Source organism: Salvelinus fontinalis, chromosome 16 (assembly GCF_029448725.1).
Source record: "Salvelinus fontinalis isolate EN_2023a chromosome 16, ASM2944872v1, whole genome shotgun sequence".
NCBI lineage: Eukaryota > Metazoa > Chordata > Actinopteri > Salmoniformes > Salmonidae > Salvelinus > Salvelinus fontinalis.
In genome coordinates this window covers 40,220,172-40,237,373 of record NC_074680.1, presented here as the reverse complement: position 1 = coordinate 40,237,373, position 17,202 = coordinate 40,220,172, and the positions used below count along the sequence as shown (strand labels likewise).

General features: G+C 38.8%; 1 protein-coding gene across 3 annotated transcripts in view; it reads left to right on the top strand.

The window, feature by feature from the left end:
• Positions 1-17,202, top strand: part of LOC129813162 (SAM and SH3 domain-containing protein 1-like) — a 158,560-nt gene that overhangs the window by 120,395 nt on the left and 20,963 nt on the right. For all 3 annotated transcript variants that reach the window (XM_055865412.1, XM_055865411.1, XM_055865413.1), the window contains exon 3: positions 16,666-16,716. In XM_055865412.1, the coding sequence (XP_055721387.1) occupies positions 16,666-16,716 (51 nt within the window). The remainder of the gene's footprint in view (positions 1-16,665; positions 16,717-17,202) is intronic.

The window sequence follows — 17,202 nt, the reverse complement described above, 5'->3', positions numbered from 1 at the left end:
CCTTCATCATTAACATCAGTACAGTGTGACGTTGTCCTTCATCATTATTTAACATCAGTAACAGTGTGACGTTGTCCTTCATCACTATTTAACATCAGTAACAGTGTGACGTTGTCCTTCATCACTATTTAACATCAGTACAGTGTGACGTTGTCCTTCATCACTATTTAACATCAGTAACAGTGTGACGTTGTCCTTCATCATTAACATCAGTACAGTGTGACGTTGTCCTTCATCATTAACATCAGTACAGTGTGACGTTGTCCTTCATCACTATTTAACATCAGTAACAGTGTGACGTTGTCCTTCATCATTAACATCAGTACAGTGTGACGTTGGTCTTCATCACTGTTTAACATCAGTAACAGTGTGACGTTGTCCTTCATCACTATTTAACATCAGTAACAGTGTGACGTTGTCCTTCATCATTAACATCAGTACAGTGTGACGTTGTCCTTCATCATTATTTAACATCAGTACAGTGTGACGTTGTCCTTCATCACTATTTAACATCAGTACAGTGTGACGTTGTCCTTCATCACTAACATCAGTACAGTGTGACGTTGTCCTTCATCACTATTTAACATCAGTACAGTGTGACGTTCTCCTTTATCATTAACATCAGTACAGTGTGACGTTGTCCTTCATCACTATTTAACATCAGTAACAGTGTGACGTTGTCCTTCATCATTAACATCAGTACAGTGTGACGTTGTCCTTCATCACTATTTAACATCAGTAACAGTGTGACGTTGTCCTTCATCACTATTTAACATCAGTACAGTGTGACGTTGTCCTTCATCACTAACATCAGTACAGTGTGACGTTGTCCTTCATCACTATTTAACATCAGTACAGTGTGACGTTGTCCTTTATCATTAACATCAGTACAGTGTGACGTTGTCCTTCATCACTATTTAACATCAGTAACAGTGTGACGTTGTCCTTCATCATTAACATCAGTACAGTGTGACGTTGTCCTTCATCATTAACATCAGTACAGTGTGACGTTGTCCTTCATCACTAACATCAGTAACAGTGTGACGTTGTCCTTCATCATTAACATCAGTACAGTGTGACATTGTTCTTCATCATTAACATCAGTACAGTGTGACGTTGTCCTTCATCAGTATTTAACATCAGCAACAGTGTGACGTTGTCCTTCATCATTAACATCAGTACAGTGTGACGTTGTCCTTCATCACTATTTAACATCAGTAACAGTGTGACGTTGTCCTTCATCATTAACATAAGTACAGTGTGACGTTGTCCTTCATCATTAACATCAGTACAGTGTGACGTTGCCCTTCATCATTAACATCAGTACAGTTTGACGTTGTCCTTCATCATTATTTAACATCAGTAACAGTGTGACGTTGTCCTTCATCATTATTTAACATCAGTACAGTGTGACGTTGTCCTTCATCACTATTTAACATCAGTACAGTGTGACGTTGTCCTTCATCCTTAACATCAGTACAGTGTGACGTTGTCCTTCATCACTAACATCAGTAACAGTGTGACGTTGTCCTTCATCATTAACATCAGTACAGTGTGACGTTGTCCTTCATCAGTATTTAACATCAGTACAGTGTGACGTTGTCCTTCATCAGTATTTAACATCAGTAACAGGGTGACGTTGTCCTTCATCACTATTTAACATCAGTAACAGGGTGACGTTGTCCTTCATCATTAACATCAGTACAGTGTGACGTTGTCCTTCAGCATTAACATCAGTACAGTTTGACGTTGTCCTTCATCATTATTTAACATCAGTAACAGTGTGACGTTGTCCTTCATCATTATTTAACATCAGTACAGTGTGACGTTGTCTTTCATCACTATTTAACATCAGTACAGTGTGACGTTGTACTTCATCATTAACATCAGTACAGTGTGACGTTGTCCTTCATCACTAACATCAGTAACAGTGTGACGTTGTCCTTCATCATTAACATCAGTACAGTGTGACATTGTTCTTCATCATTAACATCAGTACAGTGTGACGTTGTCCTTCATCAGTATTTAACATCAGCAACAGTGTGACGTTGTCCTTCATCATTAACATCAGTACAGTGTGACGTTGTCCTTCATCACTATTTAACATCAGTAACAGTGTGACGTTGTCCTTCATCATTAACATCAGTACAGTGTGACGTTGTCCTTCATCATTAACATCAGTACAGTGTGACGTTGTCCTTCATCACTATTTAACATCAGTACAGTGTGACGTTGTCCTTTATCATTAACATCAGTACAGTGTGACGTTGTCCTTCATCACTATTTAACATCAGTAACAGTGTGACGTTGTCCTTCATCATTAACATCAGTACAGTGTGACGTTGTCCTTCATCCTTAACATCAGTACAGTGTGACGTTGTCCTTCATCACTAACATCAGTAACAGTGTGACGTTGTCCTTCATCATTAACATCAGTACAGTGTGACATTGTTCTTCATCATTAACATCAGTACAGTGTGACGTTGTCCTTCATCAGTATTTAACATCAGCAACAGTGTGACGTTGTCCTTCATCATTAACATCAGTACAGTGTGACGTTGTCCTTCATCACTATTTAACATCAGTAACAGTGTGACGTTGTCCTTCATCATTAACATCAGTACAGTGTGACGTTGTCCTTCATCATTAACATCAGTACAGTGTGACGTTGCCCTTCATCATTAACATCAGTACAGTTTGACGTTGTCCTTCATCATTATTTAACATGAGTAACAGTGTGACGTTGTCCTTCATCATTATTTAACATCAGTACAGTGTGACGTTGTCCTTCATCACTATTTAACATCAGTACAGTGTGACGTTGTCCTTCATCCTTAACATCAGTACAGTGTGACGTTGTCCTTCATCACTAACATCAGTAACAGTGTGACGTTGTCCTTCATCATTAACATCAGTACAGTGTGACGTTGTCCTTCATCAGTATTTAACATCAGTACAGTGTGACGTTGTCCTTCATCAGTATTTAACATCAGTAACAGGGTGACGTTGTCCTTCATCACTATTTAACATCAGTAACAGGGTGACGTTGTCCTTCATCATTAACATCAGTACAGTGTGACGTTGTCCTTCAGCATTAACATCAGTACAGTTTGACGTTGTCCTTCATCATTATTTAACATCAGTAACAGTGTGACGTTGTCCTTCATCATTATTTAACATCAGTACAGTGTGACGTTGTCTTTCATCACTATTTAACATCAGTACAGTGTGACGTTGTACTTCATCATTAACATCAGTACAGTGTGACGTTGTCCTTCATCACTAACATCAGTAACAGTGTGACGTTGTCCTTCATCATTAACATCAGTACAGTGTGACATTGTTCTTCATCATTAACATCAGTACAGTGTGACGTTGTCCTTCATCAGTATTTAACATCAGCAACAGTGTGACGTTGTCCTTCATCATTAACATCAGTACAGTGTGACGTTGTCCTTCATCACTATTTAACATCAGTAACAGTGTGACGTTGTCCTTCATCATTAACATCAGTACAGTGTGACGTTGTCCTTCATCATTAACATCAGTACAGTGTGACGTTGTCCTTCATCACTATTTAACATCAGTACAGTGTGACGTTGTCCTTTATCATTAACATCAGTACAGTGTGACGTTGTCCTTCATCACTATTTAACATCAGTAACAGTGTGACGTTGTCCTTCATCATTAACATCAGTACAGTGTGACGTTGTCCTTCATCCTTAACATCAGTACAGTGTGACGTTGTCCTTCATCACTAACATCAGTAACAGTGTGACGTTGTCCTTCATCATTAACATCAGTACAGTGTGACATTGTTCTTCATCATTAACATCAGTACAGTGTGACGTTGTCCTTCATCAGTATTTAACATCAGCAACAGTGTGACGTTGTCCTTCATCATTAACATCAGTACAGTGTGACGTTGTCCTTCATCACTATTTAACATCAGTAACAGTGTGACTTTGTCCTTCATCATTAACATCAGTACAGTGTGACGTTGTCCTTCATCATTAACATCAGTACAGTGTGACGTTGCCCTTCATCATTAACATCAGTACAGTTTGACGTTGTCCTTCATCATTATTTAACATCAGTAACAGTGTGACGTTGTCCTTCATCATTATTTAACATCAGTACAGTGTGACGTTGTCCTTCATCACTATTTAACATCAGTACAGTGTGACGTTGTCCTTCATCCTTAACATCAGTACAGTGTGACGTTGTCCTTCATCACTAACATCAGTAACAGTGTGACGTTGTCCTTCATCATTAACATCAGTACAGTGTGACATTGTTCTTCATCATTAACATCAGTACAGTGTGACATTGTCCTTCATCAGTATTTAACATCAGCAACAGTGTGACGTTGTCCTTCATCATTAACATCAGTACAGTGTGACGTTGTCCTTCATCACTATTTAACATCAGTAACAGTGTGACGTTGTCCTTCATCATTAACATCAGTACAGTGTAACGTTGTCCTTCATCAGTATTGAACATCAGTACAGTGTGACGTTGTCCTTCATCAGTATTTAACATCAGCAACAGTGTGACGTTGTCCTTCATCACTATTTAACATCAGTAACAGTGTGACGTTGTCCTTCATCATTAACATCAGTACAGTGTGACGTTGTCCTTCATCATTAACATCAGTACAGTGTGACGTTGTCCTTCATCATTAACATCAGTACAGTGTGACGTTGGTCTTCATCACTATTTAACATCAGTAACAGTGTGACGTTGTCCTTCATCATTAACATCAGTACAGTGTGACGTTGGTCTTCATCACTATTTAACATCAGTAACAGTGTGACGTTGGTCTTCATCATTATTTAACATCAGTACAGTGTGACGTTGTCCTTCATCATTAACATCAGTACAGTGTGACGTTGTCCTTCATAATTAACATCAGTAACAGTGTGACGTTGTCCTTCATCATTAACATCAGTACAGTGTGACGTTGTCCTTCATCATTATTTAACATCAGTAACAGTGTGACGTTGTCCTTCATCACTATTTAACATCAGTAACAGTGTGACGTTGTCCTTCATCATTAACATCAGTACAGTGTGACGTTGTCCTTCATCATTAACATCAGTAACAGTGTGACGTTGTCCTTCATCACTATTTAACATCAGTAACAGTGTGACGTTGTCCTTCATCATTAACATCAGTACAGTGTGACGTTGGTCTTCATCACTATTTAACATCAGTACAGTGTGACGTTGTCCTTCATCATTATTTAACATCAGTAACAGTGTGACGTTGTCCTTCATCATTAACATCAGTACAGTGTGACGTTGGTCTTCATCACTATTTAACATCAGTAACAGTGTGACGTTGTCCTTCATCACTATTTAACATCAGTAACAGTGTGACGTTGTCCTTCATCATTAACATCAGTACAGTGTGACGTTGGTCTTCATCATTATTTAACATCAGTACAGTGTGACGTTGTCCTTCATCATTAACATCAGTACAGTGTGACGTTGGTCTTCATCACTATTTAACATCAGTAACAGTGTGACGTTGTCCTTCATCACTATTTAACATCAGTAACAGTGTGACGTTGTCCTTCATCACTATTTAACATCAGTAACAGTGTGACGTTGTCCTTTATCATTAACATCAGTACAGTGTGACGTTGTCCTTCATCACTATTTAACATCAGTAACAGTGTGACGTTGTCCTTCATCATTAACATCAGTACAGTGTGACGTTGTCCTTCATCATTGACATCAGTACAGTGTGACGTTGTCCTTCATCATTAACATCAGTACAGTGTGACGTTGTCCTTCATCAGTATTTAACATCAGCAACAGTGTGACGTTGTCCTTCATCATTAACATCAGTACAGTGTGACGTTGTCCTTCATCACTATTTAACATCAGTAACAGTGTGACGTTGTCCTTCATCATTAACATCAGTACAGTGTGACGTTGTCCTTCATCATTAACATCAGTACAGTGTGACGTTGTCCTTCATCAGTATTGAACATCAGTACAGTGTGACGTTGTCCTTCATCAGTATTTAACATCAGCAACAGTGTGACGTTGTCCTTCATCACTATTTAACATCAGTAACAGTGTGACGTTGTCCTTCATCATTAACATCAGTACAGTGTGACGTTGGTCTTCATCACTATTTAACATCAGTACAGTGTGACGTTGTCCTTCATCATTATTTAACATCAGTAACAGTGTGACGTTGTCCTTCATCATTAACATCAGTACAGTGTGAGTTGGTCTTCATCACTATTTAACATCAGTAACAGTGTGACGTTGTCCTTCATCATTAACATCAGTACAGTGTGACGTTGTCCTTCATCACTATTTAACATCAGTAACAGTGTGACGTTGTCCTTCATCATTAACATCAGTACAGTGTGACGTTGTCCTTCATCAGTATTTAACATCAGTACAGTGTGACGTTGTCCTTCATCAGTATTTAACATCAGTAACAGGGTGACGTTGTCCTTCATCACTATTTAACATCAGTAACAGGGTGACGTTGTCCTTCATCATTAACATCAGTACAGTGTGACGTTGTCCTTCAGCATTAACATCAGTACAGTTTGACGTTGTCCTTCATCATTATTTAACATCAGTAACAGTGTGACGTTGTCCTTCATCATTATTTAACATCAGTACAGTGTGACGTTGTCTTTCATCACTATTTAACATCAGTACAGTGTGACGTTGTACTTCATCATTAACATCAGTACAGTGTGACGTTGTCCTTCATCACTAACATCAGTAACAGTGTGACGTTGTCCTTCATCATTAACATCAGTACAGTGTGACATTGTTCTTCATCATTAACATCAGTACAGTGTGACGTTGTCCTTCATCAGTATTTAACATCAGCAACAGTGTGACGTTGTCCTTCATCATTAACATCAGTACAGTGTGACGTTGTCCTTCATCACTATTTAACATCAGTAACAGTGTGACGTTGTCCTTCATCATTAACATCAGTACAGTGTGACGTTGTCCTTCATCATTAACATCAGTACAGTGTGACGTTGTCCTTCATCACTATTTAACATCAGTACAGTGTGACGTTGTCCTTTATCATTAACATCAGTACAGTGTGACGTTGTCCTTCATCACTATTTAACATCAGTAACAGTGTGACGTTGTCCTTCATCATTAACATCAGTACAGTGTGACGTTGTCCTTCATCCTTAACATCAGTACAGTGTGACGTTGTCCTTCATCACTAACATCAGTAACAGTGTGACGTTGTCCTTCATCAGTATTTAACATCAGCAACAGTGTGACGTTGTCCTTCATCATTAACATCAGTACAGTGTGACGTTGTCCTTCATCACTATTTAACATCAGTAACAGTGTGACTTTGTCCTTCATCATTAACATCAGTACAGTGTGACGTTGTCCTTCATCATTAACATCAGTACAGTGTGACGTTGCCCTTCATCATTAACATCAGTACAGTTTGACGTTGTCCTTCATCATTATTTAACATCAGTAACAGTGTGACGTTGTCCTTCATCATTATTTAACATCAGTACAGTGTGACGTTGTCCTTCATCACTATTTAACATCAGTACAGTGTGACGTTGTCCTTCATCCTTAACATCAGTACAGTGTGACGTTGTCCTTCATCACTAACATCAGTAACAGTGTGACGTTGTCCTTCATCATTAACATCAGTACAGTGTGACATTGTTCTTCATCATTAACATCAGTACAGTGTGACATTGTCCTTCATCAGTATTTAACATCAGCAACAGTGTGACGTTGTCCTTCATCATTAACATCAGTACAGTGTGACGTTGTCCTTCATCACTATTTAACATCAGTAACAGTGTGACGTTGTCCTTCATCATTAACATCAGTACAGTGTAACGTTGTCCTTCATCAGTATTGAACATCAGTACAGTGTGACGTTGTCCTTCATCAGTATTTAACATCAGCAACAGTGTGACGTTGTCCTTCATCACTATTTAACATCAGTAACAGTGTGACGTTGTCCTTCATCATTAACATCAGTACAGTGTGACGTTGTCCTTCATCATTAACATCAGTACAGTGTGACGTTGGTCTTCATCACTATTTAACATCAGTAACAGTGTGACGTTGTCCTTCATCATTAACATCAGTACAGTGTGACGTTGGTCTTCATCACTATTTAACATCAGTAACAGTGTGACGTTGGTCTTCATCATTATTTAACATCAGTACAGTGTGACGTTGTCCTTCATCATTAACATCAGTACAGTGTGACGTTGTCCTTCATAATTAACATCAGTAACAGTGTGACGTTGTCCTTCATCATTAACATCAGTACAGTGTGACGTTGTCCTTCATCATTATTTAACATCAGTAACAGTGTGACGTTGTCCTTCATCACTATTTAACATCAGTAACAGTGTGACGTTGTCCTTCATCATTAACATCAGTACAGTGTGACGTTGTCCTTCATCATTAACATCAGTAACAGTGTGACGTTGTCCTTCATCACTATTTAACATCAGTAACAGTGTGACGTTGTCCTTCATCATTAACATCAGTACAGTGTGACGTTGGTCTTCATCACTATTTAACATCAGTACAGTGTGACGTTGTCCTTCATCATTATTTAACATCAGTAACAGTGTGACGTTGTCCTTCATCATTAACATCAGTACAGTGTGACGTTGGTCTTCATCACTATTTAACATCAGTAACAGTGTGACGTTGTCCTTCATCACTATTTAACATCAGTAACAGTGTGACGTTGTCCTTCATCATTAACATCAGTACAGTGTGACGTTGGTCTTCATCATTATTTAACATCAGTACAGTGTGACGTTGTCCTTCATCATTAACATCAGTACAGTGTGACGTTAGTCTTCATCACTATTTAACATCAGTAACAGTGTGACGTTGTCCTTCATCACTATTTAACATCAGTAACAGTGTGACGTTGTCCTTCATCACTATTTAACATCAGTAACAGTGTGACGTTGTCCTTTATCATTAACATCAGTACAGTGTGACGTTGTCCTTCATCACTATTTAACATCAGTAACAGTGTGACGTTGTCCTTCATCATTAACATCAGTACAGTGTGACGTTGTCCTTCATCATTAACATCAGTACAGTGTGACGTTGTCCTTCATCATTAACATCAGTACAGTGTGACGTTGTCCTTCATCAGTATTTAACATCAGCAACAGTGTGACGTTGTCCTTCATCATTAACATCAGTACAGTGTGACGTTGTCCTTCATCACTATTTAACATCAGTAACAGTGTGACGTTGTCCTTCATCATTAACATCAGTACAGTGTGACGTTGTCCTTCATCATTAACATCAGTACAGTGTGACGTTGTCCTTCATCAGTATTGAACATCAGTACAGTGTGACGTTGTCCTTCATCAGTATTTAACATCAGCAACAGTGTGACGTTGTCCTTCATCACTATTTAACATCAGTAACAGTGTGACGTTGTCCTTCATCATTAACATCAGTACAGTGTGACGTTGGTCTTCATCACTATTTAACATCAGTACAGTGTGACGTTGTCCTTCATCATTATTTAACATCAGTAACAGTGTGACGTTGTCCTTCATCATTAACATCAGTACAGTGTGAGTTGGTCTTCATCACTATTTAACATCAGTAACAGTGTGACGTTGTCCTTCATCATTAACATCAGTACAGTGTGACGTTGGTCTTCATCACTATTTAACATCAGTAACAGTGTGACGTTGTCCTTCATCACTATTTAACATCAGTACAGTGTGACGTTGTCCTTCATCAGTATTTAACATCAGTAACAGGGTGACGTTGTCCTTCATCACTATTTAACATCAGTAACAGTGTGACGTTGTCCTTCATCATTAACATCAGTACAGTGTGACGTTGTCCTTCATCATTAACATCAGTACAGTTTGAGGTTGTCCTTCATCATTATTTAACATCAGTAACAGTGTGACGTTGTCCTTCATCATTATTTAACATCAGAACAGTGTGACGTTGTCCTTCATCACTATTTAACATCAGTACAGTGTGACGTTGTCCTTCATCACTATTTAACATCAGTACAGTGTGACGTTGTCCTTCATCATTAACATCAGTACAGTGTGACGTTGTCCTTCATCATTAACATCAGTACAGTGTGACATTGTTCTTCATCATTAACATTAGTACAGTGTGACGTTGTCCTTCATCAGTATTTAACATCAGCAACAGTGTAACGTTGGTCTTCATCATTAACATCAGTACAGTGTGACGTTGTCCTTCATCACTATTTAACATCAGTAACAGTGTGACGTTGTCCTTCATCATTAACATCAGTACAGTGTGACGTTGTCCTTCATCATTAACATCAGTACAGTGTGACGTTGTCCTTCATCAGTATTGAACATCAGTACAGTGTGACGTTGTCCTTCATCAGTATTTAACATCAGCAACAGTGTGACGTTGTCCTTCATCACTATTTAACATCAGCAACAGTGTGACGTTGTCCTTCATCATTAACATCAGTACAGTGTGACGTTGTCCTTCATCATTAACATCAGTACAGTGTGACGTTGTCCTTCATCATTAACATCAGTACAGTGTGACATTGTCCTTCATCATTAACATCAGTAACAGTGTGACGTTGTCCTTCATCATTAACATCAGTACAGTGTGACGTTGTCCTTCATCATTAACATTAGTACAGTGTGACGTTGTCCTTCATCATTAACATCAGTACAGTGTGACGTTGTCCTTCATCATTATTTAACATCAGTAACAGTGTGACGTTGTCCTTCATCACTATTTAACATCAGTACATAGTGACGTTGTCCTTCATCACTATTTAACATCAGTAACAGTGTGACGTTGTCCTTCATCATTAACATCAGTACAGTGTGACGTTGTCCTTCATCATTAACATCAGTACAGTGTGACGTTGTCCTTCATCATTAACATCAGTACAGTGTGACGTTGTCCTTCATCACTATTTAACATCAGTAACAGTGTGACGTTGTCCTTCATCATTATCATCAGTACAGTGTGACGTTGGTCTTCATCATTATTTAACATCAGTACAGTGTGACGTTGTCCTTCATCATTAACATCAGTACAGTGTGACGTTGGTCTTCATCACTATTTAACATCAGTAACAGTGTGACGTTGTCCTTCATCACTATTTAACATCAGTAACAGTGTGACGTTGTCCTTCATCATTAACATCAGTACAGTGTGACGTTGTCCTTCATCACTATTTAACATCAGTAACAGTGTGACGTTGTCCTTCATCATTAACATCAGTACAGTGTGGCGTTGTCCTTCATCATTAACATCAGTACAGTGTGACGTTGTCCTTCATCAGTATTGAACATCAGTACAGTGTGACGTTGTCCTTCATCAGTATTTAACATCAGCAACAGTGTGACGTTGTCCTTCATCACTATTTAACATCAGTAACAGTGTGACGTTGTCCTTCATCATTAACATCAGTAACAGTGTGACGTTGTCCTTCATCATTAACATCAGTACAGTGTGACGTTGACCTTCATCATTAACATCAGTACAGTGTGACGTTGTCCTTCATAATTAACATCAGCAACAGTGTGACGTTGTCCTTCATCACTATTTAACATCAGTAACAGTGTGACGTTGTCCTTCATCATTAACATCAGTACAGTGTGACGTTGTCCTTCATCATTAACATCAGTACAGTGTGACGTTGTCCTTCATAATTAACATCAGCAACAGTGTGACGTTGTCCTTCATCACTATTTAACATCAGTAACAGTGTGACGTTGTCCTTCATCATTAACATCAGTACAGTGTGACGTTGTCCTACATCATTAACATCAGTACAGTGTGACGTTGTCCTTCATAATTATTTAACATCAGTAACAGTGTGACGTTGTCCTTCATCACTATTTAACATCAGTACAGTGCGACGTTGTCCTTCATCACTATTTAACATCAGTACAGTGTGACGTTGTCCTTCATCACTATTTAACATCAGTAACAGTGTGACGTTGTCCTTCATCATTAACATCAGTACAGTGTGACGTTGTCCTTCATCATTAACATCAGTACAGTGTGACGTTGTCCTTCATCACTATTTAACATCAGTAACAGTGTGACGTTGTCCTTCATCATTAACATCAGTACAGTGTGACGTTGGTCTTCATCACTATTTAACATCAGTACAGTGTGACGTTGTCCTTAATCATTATTTAACATCAGTAACAGTGTGACGTTGTCCTTCATCATTAACATCAGTACAGTGTGACGTTGGTCTTCATCACTATTTAACATCAGTAACAGTGTGACGTTGTCCTTCATCATTAACATCAGTACAGTGTGACGTTGTCCTTCATCACTATTTAACATCCGTAACAGTGTGACGTTGTCCTTCATCATTAACATCAGTACAGCGTGACGTTGTCCTTCATCATTAACATCAGTACAGTGTGACGTTGTCCTTCATCATTAACATCAGTACAGTGTGACGTTTTCCTTCATCATTATTTAACATCAGTACAGTGTGACGTTGTCCTTCATCACTAACATCAGTACAGTGTGACGTTGTCCTTCATCACTATTTAACATCAGTACAGTGTGACGTTGTCCTTCATCATTAACATCAGTACAGTGTGGCGTTGTCCTTCATCATTAACATCAGTACAGTGTGACGTTGTCCTTCATCATTAACATCAGTACAGTGTGACGTTGTCCTTCATCATTAACATCAGTACAGTGTGACGTTTTATTTAACATCAGTATTGAACATCAGTACAGTGTGACGTTTTATTTAACATCAGTATTGAACATCAGTACAGTGTGACGTTGTCCTTCATCACTAACATCAGTACAGTGTGACGTTGTCCTTCATCACTAACATCAGTACAGTGTGACGTTGTCCTTCATCACTAACATCAGCACAGTGTGACGTTGTCCTTCATCACTAACATCAGTACAGTGTGACGTTGTCCTTCATCACTATTTAACATCAGTACAGTGTGACGTTGCCCTTCATCATTAACATCAGTACAGTGTGACGTTGTCCTTCATCACTATTTAACATCAGTACAGTGTGACGTTGTCCTTCATCACTATTTAACATCAGTACAGTGTGACGTTGTCCTTCATCACTATTTAACATCAGTACAGTGTGACGTTGTCCTTCATCACTATTTAACATCAGTACAGTGTGACGTTGTCCTTCATCATTAACATCAGTACAGTGTGACGTTTTATTTAACATCAGTATTGAACATCAGTACAGTGTGACGTTTTATTTAACATCAGTATTGAACATCAGTACAGTGTGACGTTGTATTGAACATCAGTATTTAACATCAGTAACAGGGTGACGTTGTCCTTCATCATTAACATTAGTACAGTGTGACGTTGTCCTTCATCATTAACATCAGTACAGTGTGACGTTGTCCTTCATCATTATTTAACATCAGTAACAGTGTGACGTTGTCCTTCATCACTATTTAACATCAGTACATAGTGACGTTGTCCTTCATCATTATTTAACATCAGTAACAGTGTGACGTTGTCCTTCATCATTAACATCAGTACAGTGTGACGTTGTCCTTCATCATTAACATCAGTACAGTGTGACGTTGTCCTTCATCACTATTTAACATCAGTAACAGTGTGACGTTGTCCTTCATCATTATCATCAGTACAGTGTGACGTGGGTCTTCATCACTATTTAACATCAGTACAGTGTGACGTTGTCCTTCATCATTATTTAACATCAGTAACAGTGTGACGTTGTCCTTCATCATTAACATCAGTACAGTGTGACGTTGGTCTTCATCACTATTTAACATCAGTAACAGTGTGACGTTGTCCTTCATCACTATTTAACATCAGTAACAGTGTGACGTTGTCCTTCATCATTAACATCAGTACAGTGTGACGTTGGTCTTCATCATTATTTAACATCAGTACAGTGTGACGTTGTCCTTCATCATTAACATCAGTACAGTGTGACGTTGGTCTTCATCACTATTTAACATCAGTAACAGTGTGACGTTGTCCTTCATCACTATTTAACATCAGTAACAGTGTGACGTTGTCCTTCATCATTAACATCAGTACAGTGTGACGTTGTCCTTCATCACTATTTAACATCAGTACAGTGTGACGTTGTCCTTCATCATTAACATCAGTACAGTGTGACGTTGTCCTTCATCACTATTTAACATCAGTAACAGTGTGACGTTGTCCTTCATCATTAACATCAGTACAGTGTGACGTTGTCCTTCATCAGTATTGAACATCAGTACAGTGTGACGTTGTCCTTCATCATTATTTAACATCAGCAACAGTGTGACGTTGTCCTTCATAATTAACATCAGTAACAGTGTGACGTTGTCCTTCATCATTAACATCAGTACAGTGTGACGTTGTCCTTCATCACTATTTAACATCAGTACAGTGTGACGTTGTCCTTCATCACTATTTAACATCAGTACAGTGTGACGTTGTCCTTCATCACTATTTAACATCAGTAACAGTGTGACGTTGTCCTTTATCATTAACATCAGTACAGTGTGACGTTGTCCTTCATCATTAACATCAGTACAGTGTGACGTTGTCCTTCATCACTATTTAACATCAGTAACAGTGTGACGTTGTCCTTCATCATTAACATCAGTACAGTGTGACGTTGGTCTTCATCACTATTTAACATCAGTACAGTGTGACGTTGTCCTTCATCATTATTTAACATCAGTAACAGTGTGACGTTGTCCTTCATCATTAACATCAGTACAGTGTGACGTTGGTCTTCATCACTATTTAACATCAGTAACAGTGTGACGTTGTCCTTCATCACTATTTAACATCAGTAACAGTGTGACGTTGTCCTTCATCATTAACATCAGTACAGTGTGACGTTGTCCTTCATCACTATTTAACATCAGTAACAGCGTGACGTTGTCCTTCATCATTAACATCAGTACAGTGTGACGTTGTCCTTCATCATTAACATCAGTACAGTGTGACGTTGTCCTTCATCACTATTTAACATCAGTACAGTGTGACGTTGTCCTTCATCACTAACATCAGTACAGTGTGACGTTGTCCTTCATCATTAACATCAGTACAGTGTGGCGTTGTCCTTCATCATTAACATCAGTACAGTGTGACGTTGTCCTTCATCACTAACATCAGTACAGTGTGACGTTGTCCTTCATCATTAACATCAGTACAGTGTGGCGTTGTCCTTCATCATTAACATCAGTACAGTGTGACGTTGTCCTTCATCACTATTTAACATCAGTAACAGTGTGACGTTGTCCTTCATCACTATTTAACATCAGTAACAGTGTGACGTTGTCCTTCATCATTAACATCAGTACAGTGTGACGTTGGTCTTCATCACTATTTAACATCAGTACAGTGTGACGTTGTCCTTCATCATTATTTAACATCAGTAACAGTGTGACGTTGTCCTTCATCATTAACATCAGTACAGTGTGACGTTGGTCTTCATCACTATTTAACATCAGTAACAGTGTGACGTTGTCCTTCATCATTAACATCAGTACAGTGTGACGTTGTCCTTCATCACTATTTAACATCAGTAACAGTGTGACGTTGTCCTTCATCATTAACATCAGTACAGCGTGACGTTGTCCTTCATCATTAACATCAGTACAGTGTGACGTTGTCCTTCATCATTAACATCAGTACAGTGTGACGTTGTCCTTCATCACTATTTAACATCAGTACAGTGTGACGTTGTCCTTCATCACTAACATCAGTACAGTGTGACGTTGTCTTTCATCATTAACATCAGTACAGTGTGACGTTGTCCTTCATCATTAACATCAGTACAGTGTGACGTTGTCCTTCATCATTAACATCAGTACAGTGTGACGTTTTATTTAACATCAGTATTGAACATCAGTACAGTGTGACGTTTTATTTAACATCAGTATTGAACATCAGTACAGTGTGACGTTGTCCTTCATCACTATTTAACATCAGTAACAGTGTGACGTTGTCCTTCATCATTAACATCAGTACAGTGTGACGTTGTCCTTCATCACTAACATCAGTACAGTGTGACGTTGTCCTTCATCACTAACATCAGTACAGTGTGACGTTGTCCTTCATCACTAACATCAGTACAGTGTGACGTTGTCCTTCATCACTATTTAACATCAGTACAGTGTGACGTTGTCCTTCATCACTATTTAACATCAGTACAGTGTGACGTTGTCCTTCATCACTATTTAACATCAGTACAGTGTGACGTTGTCCTTCATCATTAACATCAGTACAGTGTGACGTTTTATTTAACATCAGTATTGAACATCAGTACAGTGTGACGTTTTATTTAACATCAGTATTGAACATCAGTACAGTGTGACGTTTTATTTAACATCAGTATTGAACATCAGTACAGTGTGACGTTGTATTGAACATCAGTATTTAACATCAGTACAGTGTGACGTTGTATTGAACATCAGTATTTAACATCAGTACAGTGTGACGTTGTATTGAACATCAGTATTGAACATCAGTACAGTGTGACGTTGTATTGAACATCAGTATTGAACATCAGTACAGTGTGACGTTGTATTGAACATCAGTATTGAACATCAGTACAGTGAGACGGTTCTGGATATAGTTCTATTTCTTACTGCTTCACTTGTGCCTTCTGGGCTTTCAGGAAAAGGTGGACTTAGTCCCGACATCACTGCAGCTTCGCTCTCAGATCCAGGTGAGTGAATGCTCCCACACACACAGACACACACAGGCGTATGCCCCTATTCTATGTTTACTCTCTGGGAGGACGGATTCCCTCAGATCCAGAGGAGTGAGTACAGACACACACACCTCCCCTATTCTATGTTTACTCTCTGGGAGGACGGATTCCCTCAGCTCAGATTCTGCATCACAGAGCAGCTGTGAGTCAGAACACTGCTCTGTTGTTGTGGTCTCAAGGAGAGCTGTTTTAATGCTACAAAGTCATGTTTCACTGTCTATAGTGGAGACTGTGGCCTTGTGATTTTGTAATGCATGGTGTTATAATGTGTCCCGGAAAAATTGTTAAAAAAATGGACTTGAGGAATGTCTACTGTAGCCTTTTGTGGTCAATGAGATGCACATTAGGAGTTCCAAACCAACATGCCTGTCTGTGCGCTAGCATGTGGTTCTCCAAGTGTGTTTGTCAGATTCCATTGCCTGCCTGTCTGACTGCAGTGTT